Source organism: Myzus persicae, unplaced genomic scaffold (assembly GCF_001856785.1).
Source record: "Myzus persicae strain clone G006 unplaced genomic scaffold, MPER_G0061.0, whole genome shotgun sequence".
Classification (NCBI taxonomy): Eukaryota; Metazoa; Arthropoda; class Insecta; order Hemiptera; family Aphididae; genus Myzus; species Myzus persicae.
In genome coordinates, this window is record NW_019102414.1 from 74,499 (window position 1) to 91,090 (window position 16,592).

A 16,592-nucleotide genomic window follows, 5' to 3' on the forward strand; every position below is an offset into this window, starting at 1 on the left:
ATAGCTAATAAATTAGTAATAATAAAGGTGTGTTTGGTGTACATTAGGACCATTAAGTGTCGGGTGGGCTACTGTAACAGGTGTGTTAAATTTGAATTCAATTATTATAAAGTCATTGTATATGAAACATGATTCTGAGCGAAGACCGTCTGATACTAACCTTATTAAACAGTATTATATTTTGTTATTTTATCATTGCCATTAAAAGTATTTATTTTATTATGAAAGTGATGAGACATCAGTAATAAATTAGGTTGAATTATTTTTTATTGAAAAATAATATTTGAAAATGTCATTGTGTGAATAAAACATAATGATATATACTTATATTATATACCTACTTAAATATTATGAAGGTCTCGCGTTTAATCTGTATAAATTTAAAAAAAAAATTCTTTATTCTTGATTAAAATATCTAATTACATTCAAATTATCTGGTTACAGACGCTAGTACGCTACAGTACCATAGTAGTATGAACTACCTATCTACCTATTTATGAGAATCCTTGTTTTTAATTTTTAATTCTTAGCTATATAAAAATTGAATATTCTATAAGTTTTAAGAGGTGTAGATACATTTTGTAAAAGTTTAAAATTTAAATATTTATAAAAACAAACGTGCACTTGGATATTTAATCTTTCTCAAGTGATATTAAAATAACTTAAAAAGAATTCTGTATTCAATTTTCAAGTTTTTTTTGATCTAACGAAATTTTTTTTATCAACATTCAAGGAAAAAAGCGGATAAGTTGATGTCGCTCTACCGTACAGTAGGTTCAATAAGTGGGTCACTGTAATGAATGGTGTTAAATTTGAATTCAATGATAAAAAAACATTGTCTACGAAATACGATTATAAGTGAAGACGGTCAGCATGCAATATTACTTAGGAAATTTGATGATATTATTTTGATTAAAGTAATTTATTTGAAAAAAAAACATCAACATTTGAACTTTAAATGCTTATACAACAAAATCATGCATGTGTACTTTTTAACATGTTTCAACTGCCATTGTGACAGTATTACAGGATCCTTATATTAAACGTTCACGTTCGTTGACAAAACAGATAAAATTGGATTGACATTCATAGGAAAAAAAAACTAAAAAAATTAAAAATTAAAAATGTCTGTGAACATCTCAAAACATAGATATATTAAAATACCGATAAAAGATTTAATATTTTGAAAATTCTATTAAGTATAGGGATTGATGAAAAAACACATGGTGATCGGGAGCAGCTAGAGGGGAAGACAAGTCTACAAATTGGCGTTTGCCGAAGGACTACAATCACGGAAATGCTGCCTGCATCCTTGAAACCGGCCAGTATAGTGTTCGTTCTGTGAATATAAGTGGTTCAAAACAGAAAAATTGGCTGCAGATCGAGGTGTGCCGAGCGCGTCGGACCCGAAGATGGTGACCGGAGGAACTTTTGAAAGTGATGGTGAAACTGATCGAAGGGCAGGAAGCGTGACGGTGGCTGTTCAAAAAGGCGTGACCCGGCTTCAAGAACTTCGGCGATCATGTTATTATAGGTAGGAAGTGAAAACTCGCCTGTTAATCTTATGCTGAAATTATGAAACAATATTAAAAAGACGCAACACAACCATTTGTTGTCTACTGACTACTTTTCTCTGCAGTCCGATAAGTACGAAACATAAAAAATGTATTTTCATCAGATCACGTTTAGATACGTTAGTTTAAAAATTAGAGTGAATTGACCAATCGCAAACCTTGATGGTGAGAACATTATCTGTGTTTGTATGTGGACTTTTTAGGATATAGTTACATTTTTAGAAAGTATACAATATACCTAGAGTAAATTTAAAATGCTCATAACTCACTTAAACATTGAACTACCTATCGTAAAAAACCCAAATACAAATAAAGACAACTTGCTTGCCGTCAAGGTTTATGATAAAGTCAATTCACTCTAATTTTTAAGCTTATAGAAGTAAACGCGATCTGCTGAGCGTAAATTTGCCACGCAAATTCTGATTTTACTAACACGTTGAGCTTATTAAAGCACTAATATTTCAAAAAAAAAAAAATACAAATTTGTTGTAGGTATTATAAACATAAAAATATTTTTTCAAAAAATCGAGCAATTTGAAGTTTTTTGACGATAATTTACTAAGTTTGAGTTATTTTTTTACGTACTAGGTACCAAATTAGGCATGCAAAAACACATTTTGAAAAAAAATCCAAAAATTCGCCTGGGAGCTAAACTGCATTTATGCCAAATTTAAAGTTGTACTTTTGGATTTAAATCACGATATTATTGTATACTTACTCAGAAAAGTCAGATCTTTAATCGGTCACAAAAATTATTTGGGTTATCAATCATAATATTAATAGAAACATTTGGTATTTAATTTAAGATATTAATTTAATTTTTATATTGTATAATGTCGAATATGAGTACCTACCCATCAAATTCTATATTGTATACTATTACATATAAAAATATGTATATAAAGTGCTCAGTACATGTCTACAATAATGTATAGATACCAATATTACCAGAGGAAGGATAGAATATTATTAATACAATATTAATGAATAATGATAATATAATATGATTACAAATTATGACTCCACGCGTAAGTACTAGTACTTGTATATATATTACGCTCACATGCTTATTGTGGCAGAATTTATTATGTGTATCGAATAAACAAATGAATAACAAATATATAATATACATATCTGTGGCCGCAATAGGTGAAAGCAGAAGCGTGAAAAAAAATAATGTGTGGCTCGTGCGGTAAGGCAATTTCAATATTTTCATTTTCTCGACTAGAACGTGAATGAGTTGAGTTCTTAGTTGCGTTTTTAATTATGAATTAAAAGTATAAATTGTGTATTTCAAGACACGAAATAATACATATTGTAAAAAATGACCCATATCTAAGATAGAGTACTAAGTATACCGACGTCATAATTCTTATACCTTCTTTATAATTTATGTGTAGATAATAAAAAGAAAGACCTTTAAAAAATGACATCATACATTCCGTATTTATTATATAATACATACATAATTAATAACTTATGCTTCGTGTCCTCACAATCATAATATTATGTAGCTTCAATAAATGTATAATCGGAACATTCTAGATCGGCAACCTCCACATAATCGTACTTGAACTCCGTAGACCCAGTACAAAACTGAGGTCTGACAATTACTGAATTAGGTATACATGTATTCAGTGAATATTCTATATTATGATTATCTTATTGTTTCTGTATCTGTATCCGTTTGAAACTTAACATCATCAATTATACAATTATCCCCAGCTCTAGTTGTACTTGAAACCCGTCTTTTCATAACAGGTGAAAAGGATAATACTAAGTTCAAATCAACAAGTACCCAAATCAAATTGACTACTATGGTCATTATTCCAAATACGGCAATACCTCCACTGTTTTATTTAATTATTTTACCTTTTAAATTGTTTTAGAAATCCTTAACAATTTAAATAAGCCGATGATTCAAATTCTAAATGAGTGTTGAAGTAGGTATTTTATTGAAGGCTTTTCAAAGAACTTGCCAATTGAAATGACCATGTAATCATGTGCAGTCGCCGGTCAGCCTGTGGCATGTGGGTTGTCCAATGATAATTTGGTGTTTTAGACTTTAGACTCCTTTATATAAATCTGATCCGACCTATAATTATAGGTGTAAATAGGGGGGCTTATATTAGCCCCCTTATAATTAATATAGCCTCTCCCCCCCCCCCAAAAAAAAACTAAACCAATTTTTTAGGGTTTTTTTCATAATGTAAAAGCATTATAAGAGTATCTAGTATAAACCTAAGCTTCAGGTCTCCCCCACATTTCAAACACTATTTGCGCCTATGCCTATACCTTTAGAAGTTTAGATGTTCTAATCAATGTTGTTATGTTGATGAATTGATTATTATTTAATATTTATTTTATTAATTGATAATGTTTAGAGCTAAGATATTATTTTCTATGTACGAGAAATAACGTTTAAATAATAGGTACACACTTGTAAGTGTAATTAGTGAGCTGATAAATGATGAATTTATTACTATTTAATATTTATTTTATTTTTTGACGGCCTTTAGACGTTGTTTATCTGGATACGCGAGATAACGCATAGACAACTTTTGTCTAGTTAAGATTATTTCGTTGGTATTCCTATTAAATAAAATACGGACAATAATCTTGGAATTAAATATAGGCTACCTATTTGTATTTTTAAAATAATATTCTCGACTGCAGCATAATAAGCATTATTGGCATTACGCATATGCGTACTCGATAACGTAAAGATAATAAATTAACGTTTTCGATACTGCAGTGGTTTCGATTGGGCAACTATTAAATTATGATTAAAACAGAAAAGATTATTTAATTTCAAAAACAATATACTCAATACTATAGGTAATAGGTATAATATAATATAATATTAGACCATCACATTGATAAAAGTAATTAAAAACATAGTGAATAATGTAAATACTAATTAAGTTCAACATTTCATAATTCGGTTACCACTCTATTTAATTTTACTCATGTGTGAATCACCTGCATTTTGTATTTAGTGGGCGCGAATCGCCACTTATTACTGTATTTACTATTATAATATTATTCTATTATAGAATAACGGTAGCTGATCAGCCTGGGGCCGGTGCACCACAAATAGTGAGTTTTTATTAATTGTTATTTCTTTGATACATTGTTGAATCAGAAGGACGACATGTCGACATATTATTTTTATACTACAATATTTTGAACTAGCTTACAGCTCAAAAAGCTGAATATTTTTATTCTGTTGGACCAGAAGAGCTGTATATTATCATTATTCATTACTATTCTATTAAATATTGTTGTGGATTTTTCTATACTGTATAATGTGTTAGTTACATTCATCTTATTATACCGCATCTCATATTATCACAAACCGTGTTACCATTTTATTCACGGTTTATATAAGCACGCATACACCCTTAAGGATACATGTGCGTATTCCTTGGGGGGGGGGGGGGATATTGATACACCCCATATCTACGAACATAAAAGTAAATTGGGCCTCAATCGAGAATAGGTACCTAATACTGAGGTAATAACAATAAACTTGTATTAGTGGTATTATAAACATGAATTGCCCAAGTATTGATTTCAAATAAACATATAGATTTTATTTTTTAGATACATAAATATATAATACCTAATAGGCATAGACGTATAGTTTGGTATATTTATCATATATATTATTGTTGACTGTAGGGTGTATGAAATTGTAATTTTAACTTTCTCAGTTCAGATGAAGGCATAATGTATTAATGTATACACAGGATAGCAAATTAACACAAAAACAAACATAAATATGTCACTATACAGAAATTGTTTAGGTAGTTGTAAACCAATCTAGTCATATTATTGAAGTTTATTATCAACATAATTTTGCGACACTTATTGCTGGATATAATTAAAAAATAAACAATGTCGTATGGTTTAAGATTTTATTTTAAAATACATGTTAACAGGTAGAGTCACTGTTCACGTAATATATAATATTCGACATCTTGAAGAACAATAATATAGCTAATTTTATCAGAAAAACATGATACCGGTAATAAAATGGATGGTTGTACTTGTTTTGATAGTCGTCACAGTGACAACAGTCACACCAATTATGATTAATCATACAACAGACTTGGAAAGTATTCCAGAAGACGAAAAGCTCACAGAAATAACATCAGAAAAACCTTTAATATCTCTTAACGATTCGGTGAGTGTTTAAAATTATGTATAGAAATACTATATTATGGACTGAGAAGATGGGAAAACGAATGGTGATTTTTGTTAGTCATATTACTGCCATGGTACCTATTATTAACATTTGTTAATTAAGATCGCTAAAAAGGCGGTGACCGAAAAAGAAATCTGATCAAAGCACTTATATACAGGGTGATCCATTTAAGAGGGTAGACAAATAATCTCAAAAAGTATAAACTTTTTTTGAATTTTTTTTTAAAAAACTTTTAGATTTATTCTTTTCTAAAAGTGTATAATATTTTAATTTCTTTCACCCTTATATTTATTAGTGAAACCACTGTCAACTTTTGATTTTGAAATGGGAACATATGATAAAAAGGACAGAAATTAATAAAACCATTTTACTTATGAATATTAGCATTTAAACTGTAATTTTTCGTTATTTTGTTTGCGAGATACAGCTCCTAAAAGTTTGGTGGTTTAATAAGGAGGTGTTGATTATACTATTTATTCATTTGTACAAACCGGGAGCTATGAGCAGTGGCGCCGAACACGGTATAAAGGGGTGGGTCGTGACTCGTGGGTGGGTAGGTGGTGCCATACTACCGTTAGGTGTCACCTATGCAATACAAAAATAGTAATACTTAATAGTATATTAACATTGTGTCATTGTATATATTAAAATGGTATAGCACTATAGCTAATAAAGTAATTAATAGTGGTATAGCCATAAATTAAGATATCTTGTAAACAGTTAGTATAAGTCTGTATTCTATTAGTAATACAATAAGCAAATAAGCTATAATATAAATAAATAAATGGTCATGCAACTATGCAAGACTGTCTCGGTGACGTGTTGTGCATTAGCAGTTTTATCTTTCTATTATAATATATAATATTAAATTATAATATATAATATATAACTATTAATTATATAAGTGAAATAGCCTATACGTGATGAATTCGGTACAGTTAAACCCATGGTAACAATAAATAAGTGATAACTATTGTACTTTGAACAGAAATCCTCTCCTAATCCAATCCTAATCCTATCCTAGATTAGCCTATCGACTAATAAGACATACCGAATTAGAACGAATGATTAGTAGAAAACTGGTTTGTCAACTTATGACCTTTTTGTTTTATGTTCCCATTTAAAAATCAAAAGTTGGTAGTGGTTTCACCAGTAAATATAAGAGTGAACATAATTAAAATATTATACAGTTTTAGAAAAGCATAAATCGAAATGTTTATAAAAAAGTTTATAGGATCAGCCTGTACTATACAGCTTGTTCCAAACGGCGTTGCCTATGCTAAAGATTTGTTTTTTTATAAATTTGTTAAAAAAAATTCTATATGCAATATTTCTATTAATCATAATAGTAATATTTTGTATAGGTATAACTATGTTTCCCTCGGCCACTGCTAGACAGCTAAGACTTATTTTCCTATTTTTCTATGATCAAAGAAACTAAGGAGCAAAATCATTAAAATTTCGGAAGGGTTGACATTTTAAACACCAATGTGAGTGGGGGGAGGGGGGAGACTTTGATCCCATACGACTAAAAAACACTATATTAATTTATGATTTTATTCAATTTTCAACATTCAAGTGCTCCAGAGTTCAGAATTGCATGCGGGTATATGAATTATTGTAGAATGTATGCTGTCGGAAATTAATAAATAATGGTAATTTCTTATTTACACATCGTATGCGTGGTATACGTATAGTGGTAAGCTTGAAAGTTGAATTGGTAACATTTATTAGTAAATATAATATACCTAATAAATATTATATTTTGTATTTGAGCTTCTATAAACTGTGAGTTACAAAAAAAAAATGGTTATAAATCAAATAATTATTATAAGGATAAAAATTAAACTGCAGAAAACCTATTATTTGTCTTAAGTAATTTATTTTTTAGAGTATAATGGCCGCTAAACCGTGGGAATTCACACATCGTTTATCCCCATACATTCATCCGCAGCAGTACTTCATTAATCTATATCCACATATTAAACAAGGTTCATTTGTTGGATCTGTTAATATAACAATACTATTGGACACTGCTCAAAGTTACATTAAGCTACATTCAAAAGGATTGAATATCACAGAAACTAAACTCAATTCTAGTTCTATAACAGCGTTTTTATATCCAGAACATGACTTTTTGGTTGTGGTACCTAATAAAGAACTAAGTGCTGGGGAATACAATTTACAAGTATCATTTGAAGGTATTTTATACGACCGATTGGTTGGTTTTTATGGACGTGGTTATACAGATTCAAAGAGCCATGAACAACATTATATGGCTACTTCAAAGTTTGAACCGACTTACGCTCGGTTAGCGTTTCCATGTTTTGATGAGCCTCAAATGAAATCAAAATTTAAAATTAGTTTAACTCGACCATCTGGTAATAACTACATAGCATTATCAAATATGAACCAAGAGGTGATTATGAAAAATGACTGAGTTTTAATTTTAAGATTGCAATGTTAAAAAATAAATTTTGTTTCAGTCTGAAGAGATCAATGTCCCTGCGAATGGATTAACTACAGTCCATTTTGCTAACACTGTCCCAATGTCTACATATCTGGCTTGTTTCATTGTATGCGATTTTCAATCACTTGAACCTGTTATAACAAATCAAGGGTTTCCGTTAACGGTTTATGCCAAGAGTGGTGAAACCGAAAATATGAAATATGCTCAACATGTAGGCGTGAAGGCAATGAATTATTTCGTCGATTATTTTGGCATTCAATACCCATTACCGAAATTAGGTAGGTATTTAAATTCCAACTACATTTATCATATCAAGATTATAAATAATGTCTGTGTATTATAATATATACAATTATTTAATACTTAATTGAACTGTTTAGATCTGATACCTATCCCAGATTTTATTTCTGGAGCAATGGAAAATTGGGGTCTCGTGACATTTCGTGAAGAGAGAGTTTTGTTTAATGAAAGTGTTAATTCTATTAATGACCAAGAAGTAACCGCTTTTGTTGTATCTCATGAATTGGCTCATATGTGGTTTGGAAATCTTGGTATCTATATCAATTTAAAAATTAATAACTTTATAAATTCATAATTAGTTATCATTAAACTTATTTGTTAAGTGCCTATATTCAAAGTTCTACAATTAATATATATAATTATACAACTTATTGCATTTTTTCAGTTACTATGAAATGGTGGAACGACTTATGGCTAAACGAAGGGTTTGCGACTTACATGAAATATAAAGCTTCGCAAGTTGTCCACCCCGATTGGGATATTGTATGTACCTGTAATATTTGTTATTTTGTAAGCCATTATTCTTTGTTATTTTATATTATTTTATAAGGACACAATATCTCTAATTGATTGTCTTCAATTGTCGCAATATTATGATAGTAATCAAAATAGCTCTCATGCTATAGTGCAAGATGTTTCTCATCCAGATCAAATACCTGAAATGTTTGATGTTATATCATATCGTAAAGTAAGTTTATTTAGTCCCAATCTATTATATTTTTCTACAATAACAGTTTGATTCTTAGGGTTCTTCTGTATTACGAATGTTAGAAGGAGTATTGGGTGAAGAAGTATTCAGAATTGGTGTGAGCGCATATTTAAAACGTTTTGCATTTAAAAATGCTGAAACTGATGATTTATGGACAGAATTACAAACAGCGAATCAAAATACAGTAGACGTTAAAAAGGTGAAAAAATGACCTTTTAGTTAGTATTATACATTTTTAATATTTTACATAATAGAAATCTTGTTATAAATATTTTAATAAAAATAGCTTATGGATACATGGATACGTCAAGCAGGGTTCCCAGTAGTATCCGCTATACGAAATGGAACAAAACTTACTTTAAAGCAGCAAAGATTTTTTTCCAGCTCAAATAATAACTCTACAGTTGTTTCATCTCCATATAATTACAAATGGGAAATACCAATCACTTATACCACTTCAAACAATAATACTGTGCATAAGTTTTGGTTAACCAAAGACGAGGATTCAAGTAAATATTATGGTTTGTTGAATAGTTAAATTGATATTAATTATAATATTTATTTAAAAGTTACAATTGACATACCCGATGCTGAATGGATAAAACTAAATCATAGACAAATTGGATATTACATCATAAACTATTCAGAAAGTGATTGGGGTTTACTTGGTAATTTATTAGAAAAAAATGTTGATGTAAGTGTTTGAATAATATTTTTCAATCATATTATTAAATTAAAAATGTACGATTTAAAGGCATTAAGTGCTGCTGACCGTTCAAATCTCATTTATGATGCTTTTAGTTTGGCAAAAGCTAATCAGTTATCATTTGGCATTGCGTTAAACATGACAAAATATTTATCTTTGGAACATCATTTTGTTCCTTGGAAAGTGGCTGCTGCTAACTTAAATATATTAAACGAACATTTATACCAACGCCCAGCACAAAAAAACCTTGAAGTAAGATTATTGAAAAAGTAGTAATTAATATGATATTCTAAAACATTATTTGTAGTGGATTTTTTGCTACACTAAATTCATGAAATCAGCACATCATATTTGAATACGTGAGATCAGAAACTCGTCTAACACAGAAAAGTTATCAGTCAAAGTTAAAATTGCTGATACCATGAATTAAGTAGACATTTTTGTCATATTAATGGTTTTAGATTTTTGTTTTATGTTTAGAAGCAGGGCTTAAAACCGTTCCCAATAAATTCGGTAATCGGCTTCTTTAAAAAGCTTAAAATAATGGCTATCTTAAAAAATCAAATTTGTGAAGGCCAAAAATTTGTTTCTCCAAGTTTGATGAATGCTTGCCAGATATATACTTGGTACATCCCACTATATTACTCCTTCAATTACTTCTGTTGTTACTTAATATCATAAGTAAAAAATATTTGAAGAACAGAGTACTTACTTCATTTTACATTTCTATGTATAATAGACTTTATAGAGTTATTATTAAAATAACTCTATTTAAACAATTTAAACATTAACCATAAAGTTATGACCAATGACCAAAGTGTAAATTGTGACAGTGTGACAAGATAGTCAAGATATGATAGATAACTACGTAAATCTCCGGCAATATTCTTCATTCAAATATCGTAAATACCCCGGTAAATACTAAGTACTTAGTAGAATTTATAAGCCCCCGTTCCACCACCTATTTCAGTATTTCGTAATAGAAATCAGCGGGTTACAACTACAACGACGTTTATGAGGGTATTTATAATATTATATAGATTTATACGATATTCACAACAGACAGGGATACTCGACGACAATTAATTGAGGGAAATAATTTAAAAATAGCTGGAAAATTATATTTAACTATATTATATAATCATGACAAAATATTTATTAATTATTATTTTTAAATATATTTTCAATTTTGTGTTGTATATTATTCAATCATTAAATACCACGTAAAAACCATTAATTATTTTTGTCGGGAATAGGTTTGGTTACAAAACAGTGTTTGAAAATACGAAGTAACCGCTGTCCGCTTTGGTGTTAATCTTTAGATATTTACCTTGTTTACCGATAACCAATAATGTTTTCAGCATTCCAAAACTAAAAGTGGTTATCGGTTTTTGGTTCTAAAATGATCGGTTTTTTACCAGTTTTCGTGACAAATCGGTTACCGGTTTTAAGCCCGGTTAAAAAGCTTATAACATTTGATTTCCAAATCAAAAAGATTACAAATTTAATAATCAAGGTTCCTTTAAAGTTTTTTTGCAGTTCTAAAAATTGATTGAAAATGTATTGTAAAAATGTTTGTTTATATAAGCTCATAAAGTTGAAATTTTTACAAATTCATCAAAAACTCCAATTTTTTCAATGTGTGTAAAGTTGGCCCCCGACTTTTTTTGATCAATTCGAAAAGTATGTCAATATTTTACAAATTGATTTCCAGAATTTGCATATAAGTCATTGAAATATTATAATCTTAAAACCATTACGTGGCCCCTCGCACTTCGCTCATCATACATTACATGGTTTAAAATGCATAAAATTACTAAGTATACCTATTAAGTTGAGAACCATTTTTAATACACAATCAAATTATTAAAACATTTTTTCTTATTCAAGCTATTTATATTTTATTCCTTAAATGATATCTAGACCACGAGCAACATATCACCAATACAATTCTACGGTACTGACTTATAAGTTGACATGTTTTATAAGAATATATGTACATTTAATTTATTGATCCACTGTTCGTCTATTCCTCATAAATTGATTGTGCAATTGTTGTACCTGATTTGATTTATGTAAGAGTAGGAACGTGATTATAACACTTTAATTTCAATCTCCTGATATTTATAGTAATTTTTAATTTTATAAATTGTTTTTCCGATTTCCCACACTGATATCAGTATTAAACTCTTCGGAAATTGATCTCATAATGTATTTAGTGATAACATGGCTGATTTCATAAATTTTGACTTCACATATAAAAGTGTATTTATTGATTGCTAAAGAAATATGTACAACATTTATTGGGGAATATAAAAGAAGATTTTTGGAATGATTCAAATGATAGAAGCTTCTTACAACGTAAGCTTCGAGCAACTATTTTTCAATTAGGATGTTTATATGGTTTACCAAGCATTCAAACAAAAGCATATGAATTATTCAAACAATTTTTGGATGAAAAGGTCCAACTACATCCAGATATTAGGTACACAGTTTATACCTATGGTTAGTAAATTTTAAATGTATTTATTTATCTATTAAAAAAATTAGTACTAAATTCATTATTTATTTATTTAAAATATAAACAGGAATTTTGTTTAATTAGGAATGTCGCGTAGCAATGAGAGTGACTGGAATAGATTGTGGGACTTATTTATAAATGAACAAGATCCTCAGAAAAAAGAAATACTTAAGGGTGCATTGACATCGTCAAAAGAAACATCATTATTAACTAGGTATATTGTGCACTTGATTTTATTCATATCATGAAATAAAATATATTTTATATTTTTCTAGATTATTGCAATATGCAAAAAACGAGAGCCATGTTAATTCCCAAGATTATTTAGAAATCATATTACAGATAAACCATAATCCTATTGGAAATCAATTAGCATGGGACTTTTTGAGGTACTCATAAATATCTATTATAATTACAATTGAAAACAAGATGTACAGGACTTTTTAAAATGTTATCTTATTTTAACTTATGTTATATTAGGAATAATTGGGAGTACTTGATTGATCGTTTCCCTCCAAATGGTTGGCAACTTAGAAGTCTCACTTCTTCAGTTTATTCTCGTTTCAATACACATGAACGTATTGCAGAAGTAAATAATATTTGTTCTAAACCAATTAAAATGTCGATTGATAACAACATCTCGAATATAATACTTTTCTTCAAAATATCAATAGGTTTAACATACTTAATATTTATACACATTTGTATTTTTCTAGATGAACATATTTTTTGATAGATATCCAAAAGCTGTCCCTGCAAATGAGAGCAAAAATTCTATTCTAGAAGTTGTATTTGAAAACATTAAATGGTTAGAAAATTACGAACCTGTTATTAGTAATTGGTTGAGAAATTCCATCTAATATTCTAATAAAACTTGTTCGAGTAAATTGTCAACATTTGAAATATTCTTAGTTTCATCTTTCAAATATTTAATATTAATAATAATGTTAATCTTTATCTTGTTACTATTTGTTTATTCAATGTAGTTATTAATATTGCGTGTTCTAAAATAAAAATTGTAATATATTAAAATACAGTAAAATACAGTGAAATTTCGGTATTATAAAGAGTCAACATGGTAAACAATTTTTAACTCAAAAAAATTTGCAAATTTTGCAAATTTTTATTTATTTTGTCAACATTTGAAATTCAGAAGAACATAAATAAATATTGTGTGTTTACGCTCAAATTTTTTTTCTCCAGTAACAACAACTTATGAGGAACCTTTTATTACATTTTCGTTTTTTGACAGAGCAGAAATTTACAGAGTCAAAATATTTGGAAAATGTTATGGTGTAAAGAAAATGATATTATATATATATATTCAATGAAAGCTTCATGTATGTACAATGTACATAGTCATTTGTTTCAGAGTTACATCAAAAATCAAAATCAATTTTGTCAAAAACCGATTTTTTTTTAAATTTCCGTTTTTCTTAATTTTTGGTTTTGCTATTTCCGGCGCTTTTGAAAATTTTGACCTCCTCGATGTACTATCTAGTAGGAAATTTCCATCAGAAAAGATACTGAAGTGGAAAATCAAAGCATTATTTCGACTACGTATCGTGTACACAGTAGAGGTGTGGGTGGGCTGATAATTTACAGCCCGGTCCGGCCCGGTAAAATTTTTAGAAAGCCCGTGTCTATAATTTATATTCGATAGTATAATATGTTTTTTTTTTTGTTTATAATTTTGGTCCTACTAAAATTTCTAATTTTTTATAGAAGCTTGGCCCGGCTCGGATTTGATTTAAGAAAAGTCCAGCCTGGCCAGTAACTTTTGTCTTAATAGAGGTCTGGCCCGTCTTACATTGTCTTTGGAATTCGGCCAAAGCCTGCCCGTACTGATCTGGGTAAGTCCGGCCCTTGCAGGTCTACAGTACGCAGACACACATAAAAAATTTAAAAAAAAAACACACGTCATTGTAAAATCAATATATTCATCGCTCCTCTTAGAATCTGGTATTGTCCGAGTTGCGGTCGCAATAGACGAATTGCGGTTTTAATAATATTGAAGCTAAAATTAACGTCTTAATTGCGGTCAGTATCCAGTTATCGATTATCCGATGCTCTTATCCAATTTTTACGTCAATAATTTCACGATCTAACGGCGAAGCAGTATTTAGTACCTATATCAGTATCCTTTTTTAGCAAAATTTTGTAATTTATTATTTTCACGTATTATTACACCAATTATTATGTTACGAGGCGCACGCTTTATCCACAATGTTATCGTACATCAACGTAAGTCAACGTTATATCGTTTAGTCTATTGCAAGACGTTTTTGTATCAACACGTTAAAATGCCACAACTATCTGTAATGTATAGTGAAAAGGGGAAAATTTTGCTTGTATTAAATAATTTTAAATTTAGAGAGTACCTACCGTCTTCTTAAGACAGGAGAAATGTCTTGGAGTTGCACTAATAAAAATTGTGAAATGTGTATCATACAAATATGAGTAACTAACACAACTAACTAACTATAAATTTGTATTTCGACGTAACGTATTTTGATCGTTTAATTTTTGTATTTAGCATAATAATATGTAACTTTGTCAATATTTAAAACATAAAAATTATTAATCATATTTTTTTACCGCAACTAGAATTTTTACTTATTTTGATATTTTACCTGTTTTGATCCCGACCACAACTCGGATTTTTTTTTTACCTGTTATAATCTCGACCGCAACTCGGTGTCAACCTAGAATCTAAAAGCGGACAAGAGGGTACTGGTATGCTGTACAATGGTTGTCGATAAAGCTGAAATTTTTTACTTCATTGTTTAAAAACTTTCATGAAATTATCATAAACATTTTTCTAAACTGAAAATTAAAAAAAAAATGTTATGACTTTATGAGGTACCTATATTTAACAATATATTTATTTTGAATTAATTTTTTTTTTTTAAATTAGAAACTATTTGTTCATTAAATTTAAAACACTTACCGACAATATATTATTACAACAATGTAGTCTGCTTATTAATTATTATCAATATCGTTTTAAGTACCATAGTTTATGCTATTATTACTATAAATACGTAACGTTAAGATTTTTTCATTTTTAATATAGTAAATGTAGAATCTGTAAATTAATTTTTTTACAAAAAGCACAAATGATGTTTGGATTTATAGAAATATTAGAATACAAAATTATAAAATTAATAATATTTCGAACATGGGTCTTGTGGGAAGTGACCTTCCGCTGATGAAACTTCTTAACATGTAAAAGTGAGGGTTATTCAATGGGTAGATCACGACACCACGTTCGTTGTAGTCGCCTTCTGGGGCCACCAGAAATAGTGGGAACAGATAGTTCTGTGATCAGGGGGGTGCGGTGGTCGAGGAGATTAGAATGCATGCGCGTGTAGCACCAACGTTTTTAACTGTTTGGATAGATACATCTGTGTGGAGTGTATCATTTGAGACGAAGTGTGAGGCTTTGGTTATTCGACGGAGGCATTTGGATTTCAATTTTGAAGATTTTGCTAATATTGGTGGGTTTGGCAGCTCTCCATAGCTGCATAATGCCATAGGTCCATATTGGATCGAGGAGTAGTTTGTACAGGAAAAGTTAATTTTTGAGATTTATGTGCTTAGAACGCACTTTTAATGTTATTGTTCAATACGCCGAAATTGGAACCGTGGCTACGGCCTACGTATATCTCTATCGGTATTCATGTAAGTACATAGCTCTTGAACAAAAAGAAAAGATTTAAAAATTTAAAAAAGTTGAAAATTTTTGCATATTATGAACATTTTCAAGCTAACAGCTCTAGTTGTCGAGAAAATCGTTGTAATAGATATGTTATATTTGAATTCAATGATAAATCATTTCATACGAAAAACGATTCTAAGCGGAGTCGTTGGGTCATTGTAGCATACTAGCATAGATACTGGTATAAACAATCAAATTTAATAGGTAGTTATAAAAAATTATATTCAATGGGTAGAACTTCTTAGGAAACTTCAATTAAAATTCATAAGGTTAGCCATGAAAAGAAGAATTTTTATGAATTTCTAACTGGAAAAAAATTTGAAAAAATTCTTACAGCTATAAATAGTACAATAATAGTCAAAATAGTTTTAAAATGTTATG

At 29.3% G+C, this 16,592-nt stretch overlaps 1 protein-coding gene across 4 annotated transcripts; it reads left to right on the forward strand.

Moving 5' to 3' along the window:
* Nucleotides 1–659: 659 nt before the first annotated feature.
* On the forward strand, nt 660–13,643 carry LOC111032084 (glutamyl aminopeptidase-like). Of its 4 annotated transcripts, none has more exons than XM_022312294.1 (16): nt 660–1,534; nt 5,519–5,763; nt 7,676–8,203; nt 8,271–8,532; nt 8,635–8,805; nt 8,940–9,037; nt 9,105–9,242; nt 9,301–9,462; nt 9,550–9,772; nt 9,833–9,957; nt 10,018–10,221; nt 12,255–12,474; nt 12,575–12,704; nt 12,766–12,879; nt 12,971–13,079; nt 13,207–13,643. In XM_022312294.1, the coding sequence occupies exons 2-16, from the start codon at nt 5,596–5,598 to the stop codon at nt 13,348–13,350; spliced, it is 2,796 nt and encodes a 931-aa protein (XP_022167986.1). In that variant the 5' UTR covers nt 660–1,534; nt 5,519–5,595; the 3' UTR covers nt 13,351–13,643. The 4 variants fall into 4 exon arrangements, with proteins under 4 accessions (XP_022167986.1, XP_022167985.1, XP_022167984.1 ...); XM_022312293.1 differs by lacking the exon at nt 660–1,534 and adding an exon at nt 4,427–4,835 and having other exon boundaries at nt 5,527–5,763; XM_022312292.1 differs by lacking the exon at nt 660–1,534 and adding an exon at nt 4,427–4,673.
* The last annotated feature ends 2,949 nt before the right edge of the window (nt 13,644–16,592 follow it).